Source organism: Vigna angularis, chromosome 1 (assembly GCF_016808095.1).
Source record: "Vigna angularis cultivar LongXiaoDou No.4 chromosome 1, ASM1680809v1, whole genome shotgun sequence".
Lineage (NCBI taxonomy): Eukaryota > Viridiplantae > Streptophyta > Magnoliopsida > Fabales > Fabaceae > Vigna > Vigna angularis.
In genome coordinates this window covers 20,454,654-20,465,820 of record NC_068970.1, presented here as the reverse complement: position 1 = coordinate 20,465,820, position 11,167 = coordinate 20,454,654, and the positions used below count along the sequence as shown (strand labels likewise).

The 11,167-nt window shown below is 30.3% G+C and overlaps 2 protein-coding genes across 2 annotated transcripts; one reads left to right on the top strand and one right to left on the bottom strand.

Moving 5' to 3' along the window:
* Window positions 1–291: 291 nt before the first annotated feature.
* Window positions 292–7,184, bottom strand: LOC108340739 (serine/threonine/tyrosine-protein kinase HT1). The gene is made up of 6 exons (XM_017578291.2): window positions 6,916–7,184; window positions 3,012–3,144; window positions 1,829–2,024; window positions 1,379–1,500; window positions 1,092–1,247; window positions 292–845 (listed from the first exon to the last, which is right to left on the bottom strand). The coding sequence occupies exons 1-6, from the start codon at window positions 7,140–7,142 to the stop codon at window positions 453–455; spliced, it is 1,227 nt and encodes a 408-aa protein (XP_017433780.2). The 5' UTR covers window positions 7,143–7,184; the 3' UTR covers window positions 292–452.
* Window positions 7,185–9,863: 2,679 nt separating this feature from the next.
* On the top strand, window positions 9,864–10,967 carry LOC128194912 (uncharacterized). Its single transcript, XM_052871395.1, has 6 exons — window positions 9,864–9,936; window positions 10,019–10,180; window positions 10,258–10,362; window positions 10,431–10,506; window positions 10,598–10,693; window positions 10,777–10,967. Coding segments are annotated over exons 1-6 (537 nt in total). The 5' UTR covers window positions 9,864–9,934; the 3' UTR covers window positions 10,873–10,967.
* The last annotated feature ends 200 nt before the right edge of the window (window positions 10,968–11,167 follow it).

Sequence of the window (11,167 nt, the reverse complement as noted above, 5' to 3'; positions counted from 1 at the left end):
AGAAAAAGTTTTACAAATATGAAATGAAAAACTATCAATAACCTTTGACCGAAAAATTACATCAATAAAAAATAATAATGATAGTTTTTGAATTTTTAATAAATATTTTATATTTAAATAAAATTTTGAACTTATTAGTAATTTAAACACTTTATCTAAACAAAAAAAATTAAAAATTAATAAATTTGAATTGTTATATTTAAACAAAATGTTTTAAAAATAAAATAATCTAAAATTAATCAATTCAAATTTAATATATGTAATTGTGAAAATCCTCTTTTTAAAGCCGATCGAGACAATTCTGACAAAACTAAACATCACACAAGGGAATACTTGGTTTAATTACACATACCAGCAAGTAGAGTATGCAAAGTTGGGAAGCCTTTCCCCAAATGTATGCAACTATATATAAAAATGACTCACCTATGATCTTGCTTAATGTAGTTTTTTTTTTAACCAATGTGAAAGCATTTTCGAAAGCATAACCATAAACCCTTGCACTTCTTAAGAGTCCTTTTGTGCTTGGTTTGGGCTAAGACTGGACTAGAGTTTTGTGTTATGACCTCAGATTGTCCCTCCAAGCAGACACTGGTATTCAGATTCTGAGTCTCATGTTCATGTTCTGAGTTGTCTTCAACATAATTGGGGAAAAGTTCCTGCACACTTGTAGTTGGACATGCTTTTTCCTTAGCTGATATACCTGTTGAGTGATAGTTATGGAGAAGTTTTTCAAGGATTTGCGAGATCTCTGAGAATTCAGGTCGTAGCTTTGGGTCTTCTGCCCAACAAGACTGCAGCAATGGAAGTAGAACTTCTGGAAAACCCTCCAAACTAGGCCTCATCTTCTGCAACCACCAATAACAACATAAACATACCACAACCAATCCTTAGAAGGATAATATATAGTTTTGATTTAAAGAGCAAATAAATTACATTAATTGTTGAAGGACTAATTTGGTAACACAAGATCATGAAAACAAACATTATTCTAAAGCAAAATATATTAAAAAGGGAAAGAAAGGACTAATTTAGGAAGAAAAATGACACTCTTATTACTAAAATTAGAACTAAGAGTAACTGGTATGACTTACTTTTGCAGTAGCATATGCTGCCAGCAAGTCACTCCTTCCTTTAAATGGAATCTGGTTTTTAACTATTGCCCATAGAACCATAGCAAAGCTATGGACGTCTACTTTATGGTCATAGAATTTCTTGGCTCCTTTAGAAAGTGGATCCTTGCTGAATAACTGATGCAGATAATGTAAGGATTATACATCAAAACACACGAAGAAAATTCTAGTAAATGGATACATAAACATATATAGATATAGTGATGGTAGATACTTATATGCAGAGACAAATCTAGCATAGCATGTACCTCAGGAGCCATGTATCGATATGTACCAGCCTCAGAAGTCATCTCACCAGATATCTCCTCTCTAGCTGTCTCAAAGTTTGTAAGTAATATTTGCATTTTGTCTTTGGGAAGAACCAAATTACCTAAATAAGTCATGGATAACTTGTAACTGAAAGGACTGCACCTCTTGTGCTCAGAAAAAATATGTATATGAAAATCAATCAGTGTTAATGAGTTTCCTTGACTACTGTGAATGAACTAGTTATTGTAAAGGTAAAGAAATAAAAATACTTATATTTATTGGATCCCTTTAATTGGTCTGTATCTACATTAGACATTCCATAAGTTAACAAAAAGAGTTAATTTAAAAGACATACTAAATTTTAGAGAAGACAAAATATACAACAAAACGTAAAAAGTCATTCAAATAGCAAATTGTATAGATACTTATCATTATAACCAAATAATTACCAGGTTTTAGATCGCGGTGAATTATGCCATTTGCATGCAGATACTCCATGGCTTGAGAAATATCCAAAGCAAAACTTATGGATTGCTCTAAACTAAGAGCATTTGGATAAATGCTCTCTAGGTATTTATGTAGCGAACAACCTTCCAAAAGTTCCGTAATTATCATCATTTTTGGCTCCACAGAAGCGCCAATAAACTGCAAAATGAGTTTAAATTACGTAATACTTAGCTTAATTACTTCTCACTAATCAATCATCCAGTTAACCAAAAAAGTCTTTAGAGTTCGATCATTCTAACATCCTTTAAGACTAACCACAGTAAATCTTAAGAAGCAAATTGTTATGAAGGTCTGCAGTACAGTGGAACAATATATATGTGTGAGGAATTTAAATGTATAGTTAGAACTCTCATATAGAATAAAAATAGTGAATGAACTATATATAAAAGAAAAACTATAAATCTATTACAGATTTTGAGTAAAATATGATGTCTTTTATATATGCAGTGACTGATGAATTAAGATTTTATTGGATCCACACAGTGGTGAGAGTAAAATTGAAAAATAGGTAAAATTCTCTCATGTGGTTTACATGAAAACTTAAATTGACAGAAAAATGTTGAAAAATATTTAAATAAATAAAATTAAGTGGAAAGTTTAAAGGTACATGTTTCTTAATTTATGGAGAATCCACTATTATAATTAATGAATATTTGTGAAAAATGTAAGACCATCAGTATCCATATTTTTCATTTAAGATGGAATCTGAATTTATTCCTATATAAAGAGCATGTTAAGATAATAATTCTAAATGAATGTGTAAGAGAAGAAAGCAAATTGAAATGAGCGTGTGAACACTAGTGAGTAAATCTCCTCTAACAAGTGTTTTTATCATTTCTCGTAACTCCTAAGTGGTCTTTAAGTTTAATTAGTAATACATAATTCAAATTGGATTAAAATTCTTCTAATCATGGTTGATGTAAAACACTTTTAAAAACAACGAATTTCTTCATAATAGACAAAAGCAACCACATCACGTGTTCTATCTATTATGTATTTCCCAACAACTACCCAATTCTTTGGTAATTAAATTTGTTTTATAACCATTAGAAGAATAATTAGGACAAAGAGTGCAGAGAAGAAGACAAATCATGAAGCACTTAAGTAAGAAAAGAAATTAAGTACCTTTATTATATTTTTATGTTTAATTTTGGATATCAAGTTAACCTCCCGCTGAAATTTTGCTTTACAAGAAGAAGGAACATTTGATGTTTGCATTGGAAGCATAACCTTTATAGATACAGGATTCAGTTCATACCTAAACCACAAGCAAACAACAAAGTCTAATTAAAAATACAGGGTATTTTGAAAAAATAAATATGATTTCACGTTAATTACAACTAATCAATTTGGTTAACAAGATAACAATTTGCCTTAATATTTTGCTGGCCTAAATAATTTTAGGTATATGAATTGTCACAATGATTTAGCTACAAAATAATATTGGAAAAGAATATAGAAGGCCAAAATACTTAAAATTCTGCAACTTGTCACTTTATTGCAACATAATAGAAAGAATACAAGGGTTACTTGTTTCTGCAGTATTAAACAAACACAAAAATCAATGGCATAAAGACTATGTGCAACAAACATAATAAACACAGCTTTCTAAAAGCTTCCTTTTACCCTCCTTTGTCACACTTAGGATTTTTGTGCATACATGTTTGAGAGTTATTAATTTGACTTCGCCTTTATCCTTCAACCGTTCTTACTACAACTTGTTTTTAATACAACTTAAGAACTCTATATCTTTTCCTATAACTCTTCCAAAGTTCATTCTATCCTAAATGTCATACATTAAAAAAAATACTATGCTATAGGAATATTGTCTTTTGAATATTATATATATATATATATATATATATATATATATATATATATATATATATATATATATATAAAGAAAGAAAGATTATCCATAAAAGGGATTTTCTCGTCACTCATTGAATATATATATATATATATATATATATATATATATATATATATATATATATATATATATATAAGGATATAACATTGCATAGTTTTCTTGATTTTGAGGAATAGATTAATTGAAGTTTAAATGAAGCCAATCAATACATTATAAACAATCAAGTAAATTTTATAACTTCTAATGAGTGTGCTATCACATGTGCTTAAACGATTTAATCCAAGTAACAATCAATTATCATAGAAAGTATCCATCTCATCTCATTCTCACTACACATTAGATGTAAATTTAGTGCTAACTTGCTGAATTCTAATCTGCATTAGAATTTACCACCTAATAAAAATATTGATGATGAAAAAGTAAAACAAATTATATATTTATAATTGACTTTGTGCTGATAGAGTGCGTTATTAATAGAGACAATAAAAAACATAGTACATTGCAGTTTATAAATGATATTATATTGTATGCACAACGGAAATACAAAACATAGTATTTATAAAGAATGTGTTTAGATGTCTTGAATTGCATCTGGTTTTAAGCTTAATTCCCATGAAAGTAACCTAAGAAGCACTGGTGTTTAGTATAGGTCGGTTAAAAGATACTCAGTCATTTTGAATTGTGGTATCACAAAAAAGTACCTTGCAAATATTTGGTGGGAACAAATCATAGAATGAAAGAATTTTGAAAAGATGTGATCTTGAAAATATATATAAAAAGAAAAGCATATATCCTTTGCCAGTAGGATTTCCTTTATAAAATATGTAATCTCCATCATCCCTCTATATATACTATTTAGAATGTCTATAAGCATATGGGGAAAATAGTTACGAAAATTCAGAAGGACTTCCTGGGCAATAGGGTTATGAAGGAAGGAAAATCTCAGTTGAAGGAAAATTTATGAATTCTGCAGGCTACAATGTTAAATAAAATTGCAATATATTTTTCTTATATTTAATTTTAGTTTAAGGAGTTGGAGCAAAAGTGATAAACTTAGCAAAACCAAACCATAAAAGAAAGTAAAAACCAATTAAACCAGTTAAAATGGGTTAATATATATATATATATATATATATATATATATATATATATATATATATATATATATATCATATGGTTTTCATTGATGGTTCTGTCTTACTTGGTAAGCATGGTTACCGATAATTATCCATTGCTCTTTCACGCACCTTCATCAAGTGATGATGAAACTTATTGACATCTTCAGTAGCCATGGTGTTTAGTCATGCTTCTGCAGATGCGTACACCCTTCAATTTCAAGTCATCGCACATGAAGGAAGCAATTTTTCCTTCACTCTTTCTTATTGAACTGGTTTTGAGAGGGGTGAGTGCTATGAAAACAATCTTTTCTAAGCTATTTTAACATTTTTAAATATATTGAAAATTACAAAACTCATTAAATAAAAACTAAAAATTACTAAATTCATAGTTTCTTTTATTTAATTTTATATAATAATAAAAAATATGTTTTAAATAATATCACAAAATACTATCATGTGGGAGGTATAGCATTTGGAATGTTTAACTATTTGGAATATGTTAATAAAATATATTGCCAGAATTTGGAATGTTAATAATAAAGAACCTGTTTAAAAAATATTTTACAAAAATGGAAAAGAAAGTATGACTCACCCAGGATTCTATTGACTTAAACTAAATAATTGAATAATTTTAATGAATAATTAAAAGGAACAATTTTCAAAAGCAATTATATTATTTTAGCATTAAATACATTTTACTTAAAAACATTAATTATTTGTGTCTAGTATAATGAGCATTAAATTTCTTTATACAACAGTAAATGTAACTGTCATTAATTATAATTGCAACCTCTTTTTACAAAGATATATATTATTCTTTTAATTCTAATTTTCTTTCAACATCTTTCTATTAACTATAATCTTCAAAGGGAACAATCCAATTCATCCGAGTTACCTTACCATATGGATTATTTAAAAAACAAAACGAATTAAAACACAAACGATTCACTTCTTTGTAAACTAAAAAAAATTAATTTTGTTTAACTCATTACGAGATAGTGATTTAAATAGTTTATTCATCTGAAAATACAAGTTAAATCTATTTTATTTTTTAACAAATATTAAAATAATTAAAAATTTAAATATAAAGTTTTAAATTAATGTTTTGGCATATGCAATTGTGTAAGGTAATTATAAGAAGTTATCAAGGATGAGATTCATAAGACTTGTAGTTTATATATTTTTTGAAATAATAAAGTGATTTTTTTAAGTGAAGTCTCTAACTTGCATGCTTACTTCGCAATAGACCAAATTGACTTTGCTAGATATTACCCACTTCCCTGCTCTATTATTGTTTTCTACTTCCGTACATGGCAAGTTTTTAATATGATTTATATTTGTAAAATATTAAATTCATTTATTTTTCAACAATATTTTGTTATAAAATAGAAAAAAAGGTAATGATATTTCTAGGAATGAAAAATAATGCTGTGCAGCAAGAGCTATTAAGGCAACTGTTTAATTGCTAATAACATTTCACCACAAAATAGAACAACTCTTAAAAATATGTATTATGTGTTATGCATACTCATTATTAGTTAAACCCCAATTTATTCATTTCGAAATTGATGAATTTTAAATTAAGATTTATATTAATTTAATAACTAGTTTGATTTATGACAAAATATACTTATCATCATTGAAAAGGTATATAAAAAGATTTCTAAAAATATTAGAGAAAAATTAAAACAATTATATATTGACATGTTTACATACAAATGCCTTGAAATAATGAAATGTATATTTCTAATTTTCCATTATTTACAGCATAAATAAAAACACTGACTTAGCCCCAGAGAGATTCAGGTAGGAAGTCAAAATCAGTAGCATTAAAGCTAAAAAAACAGGTGTCTCAGATCAATAAATGAAAAGCATTTTTGAAGGAAAAAATTTATGAAACACATGACGCTTGAATCACATGGTAGAGAAAATATGTAGATCAAGAAAGTCAACCAAACAAGGTGCAAACACAACAAAAAACAGAGACAGAAGCACAAACTGATATATATATCTTAGATTTTGCAATTGGAATACCCACCATCCTTTGTAGACAATTGAATGCAACCCTTCTGCGATCGGTTCATCAATTATAAGTTTACGAGTATCCACTAACACGGTAGGATCTATGTCGAAGACAAAATCATCATCATCTTCTTGGATAGCATCATCGTCACTTTCAGTGTAAGCGGAACCAAGCATTGATAGTGAGAGATGGAGGATGAGAGCAGGGTCGCAGAGAGAGACGAATCGACGCTCTTGCGCCATTATTGAAGCCCCTGTTATGTTGAGTTACAGAATTGAAGAAGTAACAGCAGCAACACAAACTTCTGATTTATAGATGACGCTGAGACTATAAAGAAAAACGTGAGTGTAGCATATAATGCTTTTGGAAGCATCTGCAGACTCAGCGTAATCATTTATTTCCAATAAGTGAATAGGCGGTAAAACATCGTCGAGGTAACATATAACTGCCCTCCCTTTTAATGATTATGCTTCAACTTACACGTAAAATAAGAGGAACTGCTTCTTAACTCAAACTCTGGATGTCTTCTGTTAAACAATCGAAATTAAAGGTAAAGGAAACTGGCGTTTGTTTTTAACTTAGAATTTATGAAATATGATTGATGATTGATATTGTGATATGATTTGTAAATTGTAAATTAAGATGATTATTTGGTTGAAAATTGTGTTTGAAGGACAATAATTAATTGTATGTAGTTTGGCGCTTTGTATAAATTTTGTGTTGGCTTGTGGAACTCTTGTGAATTTGTTAGAATGCTTGTATTGGTGTTAATTCTGGTTAAAATTTTGAAAATGAAGAAGCTAGTAGAGTTATAGGTCATTTTGGATAAAAATGAAGGTTTGATAAACTTGTTTAGACTTTTAGTTGGCAAAAAATCTGATGTTGAGTTGGTAAATCTGCAAAGTGATTGAGTTCAAGTCGTTTTTGGTCTATTTTAGAGGTTTTGAACGGTGAGTTTTCAAGTCAATGGACTGAGGTTAAATGGAGTGTTTGGGGTTTATTATTGGGTCATTTAAGACTTGGTGAAACCCCTAAATGCCTAAGTTATGGGTTAAAAATGGTAGATTGGAGTTATGATCTATACGTGGAGTTGTAGTTTATTTAAGTTAGAATTTCATTACAAAATGAGTTTAGTTTTGGTTTTTGGTTGAATCATATATGTTTAGATAGGTCATTTGCCGCTTAAAATACAAAATGGAAGTGTTAGAAGTTGATAAAAGTGGTTAGAAGAGATCATGAGTGGTTTAGGCTAATTCTATAATTTTTATGCTTCAAAACTATACAGTGGGGTTGGGTTAGAAAAATGGGCTCGTTGGGAGAGTTTAGGAAAGTTTTTGCGGTGGGTTCCAAGGGCTAGGCGAGCCAGCTCGCTCAACTTAGGGAGCTTGCTGTTTTGGACTTCATTAGGCGAGTGGAGGAGCTCACTAAGGGAGTATTTGGGATTTTTGGAAGAGGGTGGTAAAGGCTAAGCGAGCCATCTTGCTGGGCTTGGGAGACTTGTTTTTTTGCTCGCAAGGCGAGCAAAGGTTGTTTGTTGGGCAAACGGGTTAAGGTTGTTTGGTTGTTTTGTTTTTCATTTCTCATCTGTGCTTAGATTTATATGTTGTGATGTGTTACATGATACTCAATGATATGGTTTGGAACATGTGGTTAAATGGATATGAGGTTTATAAGAGTTCTAAGGAGAATTCTTAATGATGGTTATCAATGTGTTATTTGTATGAATGTATATGGAGTTAAGTACTGGTGGTTTATCCTAGCACTCTAATTGTCATCCATTCTCAAGTAGAGAGGGGTGAGGCATGTGGTGCGAGTAGGAGGTCTTAGTCAAAGAGCTTTACCTTGGTCAAAGACTTTTGTTCACAGACTAACCTTGTGTGGTAGCTTGTGATGGGCCAGCAGTATTACCACTACGAGTGCATGAACCACTATAGTTCGACATTTATATTATATCTGAATGGTCAAGTTTAGGTGTATGAAATGATTAGGATGGTTGTTTTATTATGTGTAAAATGTAGTGTATGATAAAATATTAATATATCTTAGTTTCCTTTTAATATTAGTTTATCATTGTTTTTATCTTTGTTTGTCTGTGTGTGTTTTCTCTTTTGTAATGATCACCTTAAATGGTGTGAACAACGAGAGGGAAAATCTTTCTAGTTGTTTCAGCGTGTAGATGAGGGTGAAACAACAACATAAATAGGTTTTTGTTCTCTAGATATAGAATTTCCTTCTTTAGAAATTTGTAGTTTTTCTTTAATAAGTTGTTATCTTTATATTTCTTATTTTAGTGGTCTTATGCTATTAAAATAGGATGTTACATTGACTGGTGCCCTATTTTCAATTTTTCTTAATTTAATTCACTTAAAAAAAATCAAGGGACACGTGAATAAGAACTTATTCAAACATCATACTCCATGGTGAAACATCGCTAGATAACTCAACAAAATTTTAATGTCGTTTCATTTCAAAAAATAAATCTATTTCTAAAGTTGATGAATTATTTGGTTTATAATTTCAAAGAAGAGATGATTTTAATTTTTTTGTGAAAATTAAAGAAGAAAAACATATTTATTCAAACTAAAAATCATACATTAACTCTTTTTATCCATAATACCATTGACACAAAAATTTACTACTTGAAATTGGTAGCCTAACTTATTTCACTAGTAAAAAATCGGGTTTTTACAGCGCACATTATGCCGCGGTTCAACGAAAACCGCAGCATAATGGTGCGCGGTGGCAGTGTTGTAAATAAAACGAACCTATATGCCGCGGTTCTACTGGGAACCGCGGCATATACCCCAGTCAACCATTGCCTTTGACGCCACGTATGAATAAAAAATTTAATAACAGAGTATATGCCGCGGTTCTCTACACAACCGCGGCATATACCCTGCCAATTTATTGCAGGTGCTGACTGGGTCAGAGAATTTCAGAAGTTACAGGGGGTATATACCTTAATAGCCAAGATGTCCGTGAGCTTGCGTCGGGAACACAAGAGTTGAATATTTCAATTATTCAACTATGGACGATGTAAGTCTATGACCAATTATTTATATATAAAATTGATTTATATATCAAGTATCCTTATATCAAAGTTAATTTTTGATTTCAGGTATATGTCTGGGGTCACTAATAAGTTGGGGCGTTCTGATGATTATGGATTCATTGATCCCCAAGACATTCATGAATCAAATGATTTTGATCATATCAACACGAGAATGATAAGCAGTTTTCGAAGGGGCAAGAAAATATACTTTTTGCCTTATATATCCGGGTAAGTGAACTTTGTTAACATAATAATGTTCCATATGTGATTTTAATATTTAATAGTTACGTTATTATGAATTTCAGGCGCCATTGGCAACTTCTTGTTATGTCTGTGCAAGACAACTATGCTTTGTGGTTCTGCTCATTGCACAGGCCTCCTCCCACACAACTCAGACAAGCAATTGATTGGTAAGAACCTCAATGTTTGGACTTTCTTTGTTATATAACTGAATGCTAAAACATTTTTTTATATACAGTTCTATTCCAGCAAGTATGATGATGGACGGGAGATCAATTGTTAAGAGTAGAAAGATTGCTTGGATTTCTCTCAAGGTTTGACATATGCTAAAGTCATACTTTGTTATAATTGTTTTATAACAAATGTTATTCACTAACTATTATCAACTGTGATGATATATTGTAGTGTAACAGACAAAATGGGTCATATGAGTGTGGATACTATGTAATGTATTGGATGACCCATATTGTTCGTTCTCACATCACAAGAAGCTGGGAAACGGTAATATTTAACTTTAACAAATTTTGATTTTTTAACAAATGTTGAATTCATATACACTAATTAAAATGAATTGTCTTTTGCAGAGATTCAAGACTACTACACCAGTTCCTGAGAAGTTACTACTATTCATTAGGAACGCTGCTGCGAAGTATATAGTTAGATTATACAATAGCTCTTAGATTTAGATTTAAACAATGCATTTGATTAGATAGAATTTTCTTAGACTCTCTACTTTATTTTATGTTGAAATTGAATTTCTGTAAATGTTTTTATATGCAGGTCTGTTTTTGTGGTAGTGGATATCACAAAAACAGACCTGCTATTTTAAAAAACTGCAGGGGAATATGCCGCGGTTCTAACCACAACCGCGGCATATAAGGGGAATATGCCGCGGTTCTAACCACAACCGCGGCATATAGTGCTTCTTTTTTTTTTTTAAAAACGAGACATATGGCCGCGGTTTTGACACTAACC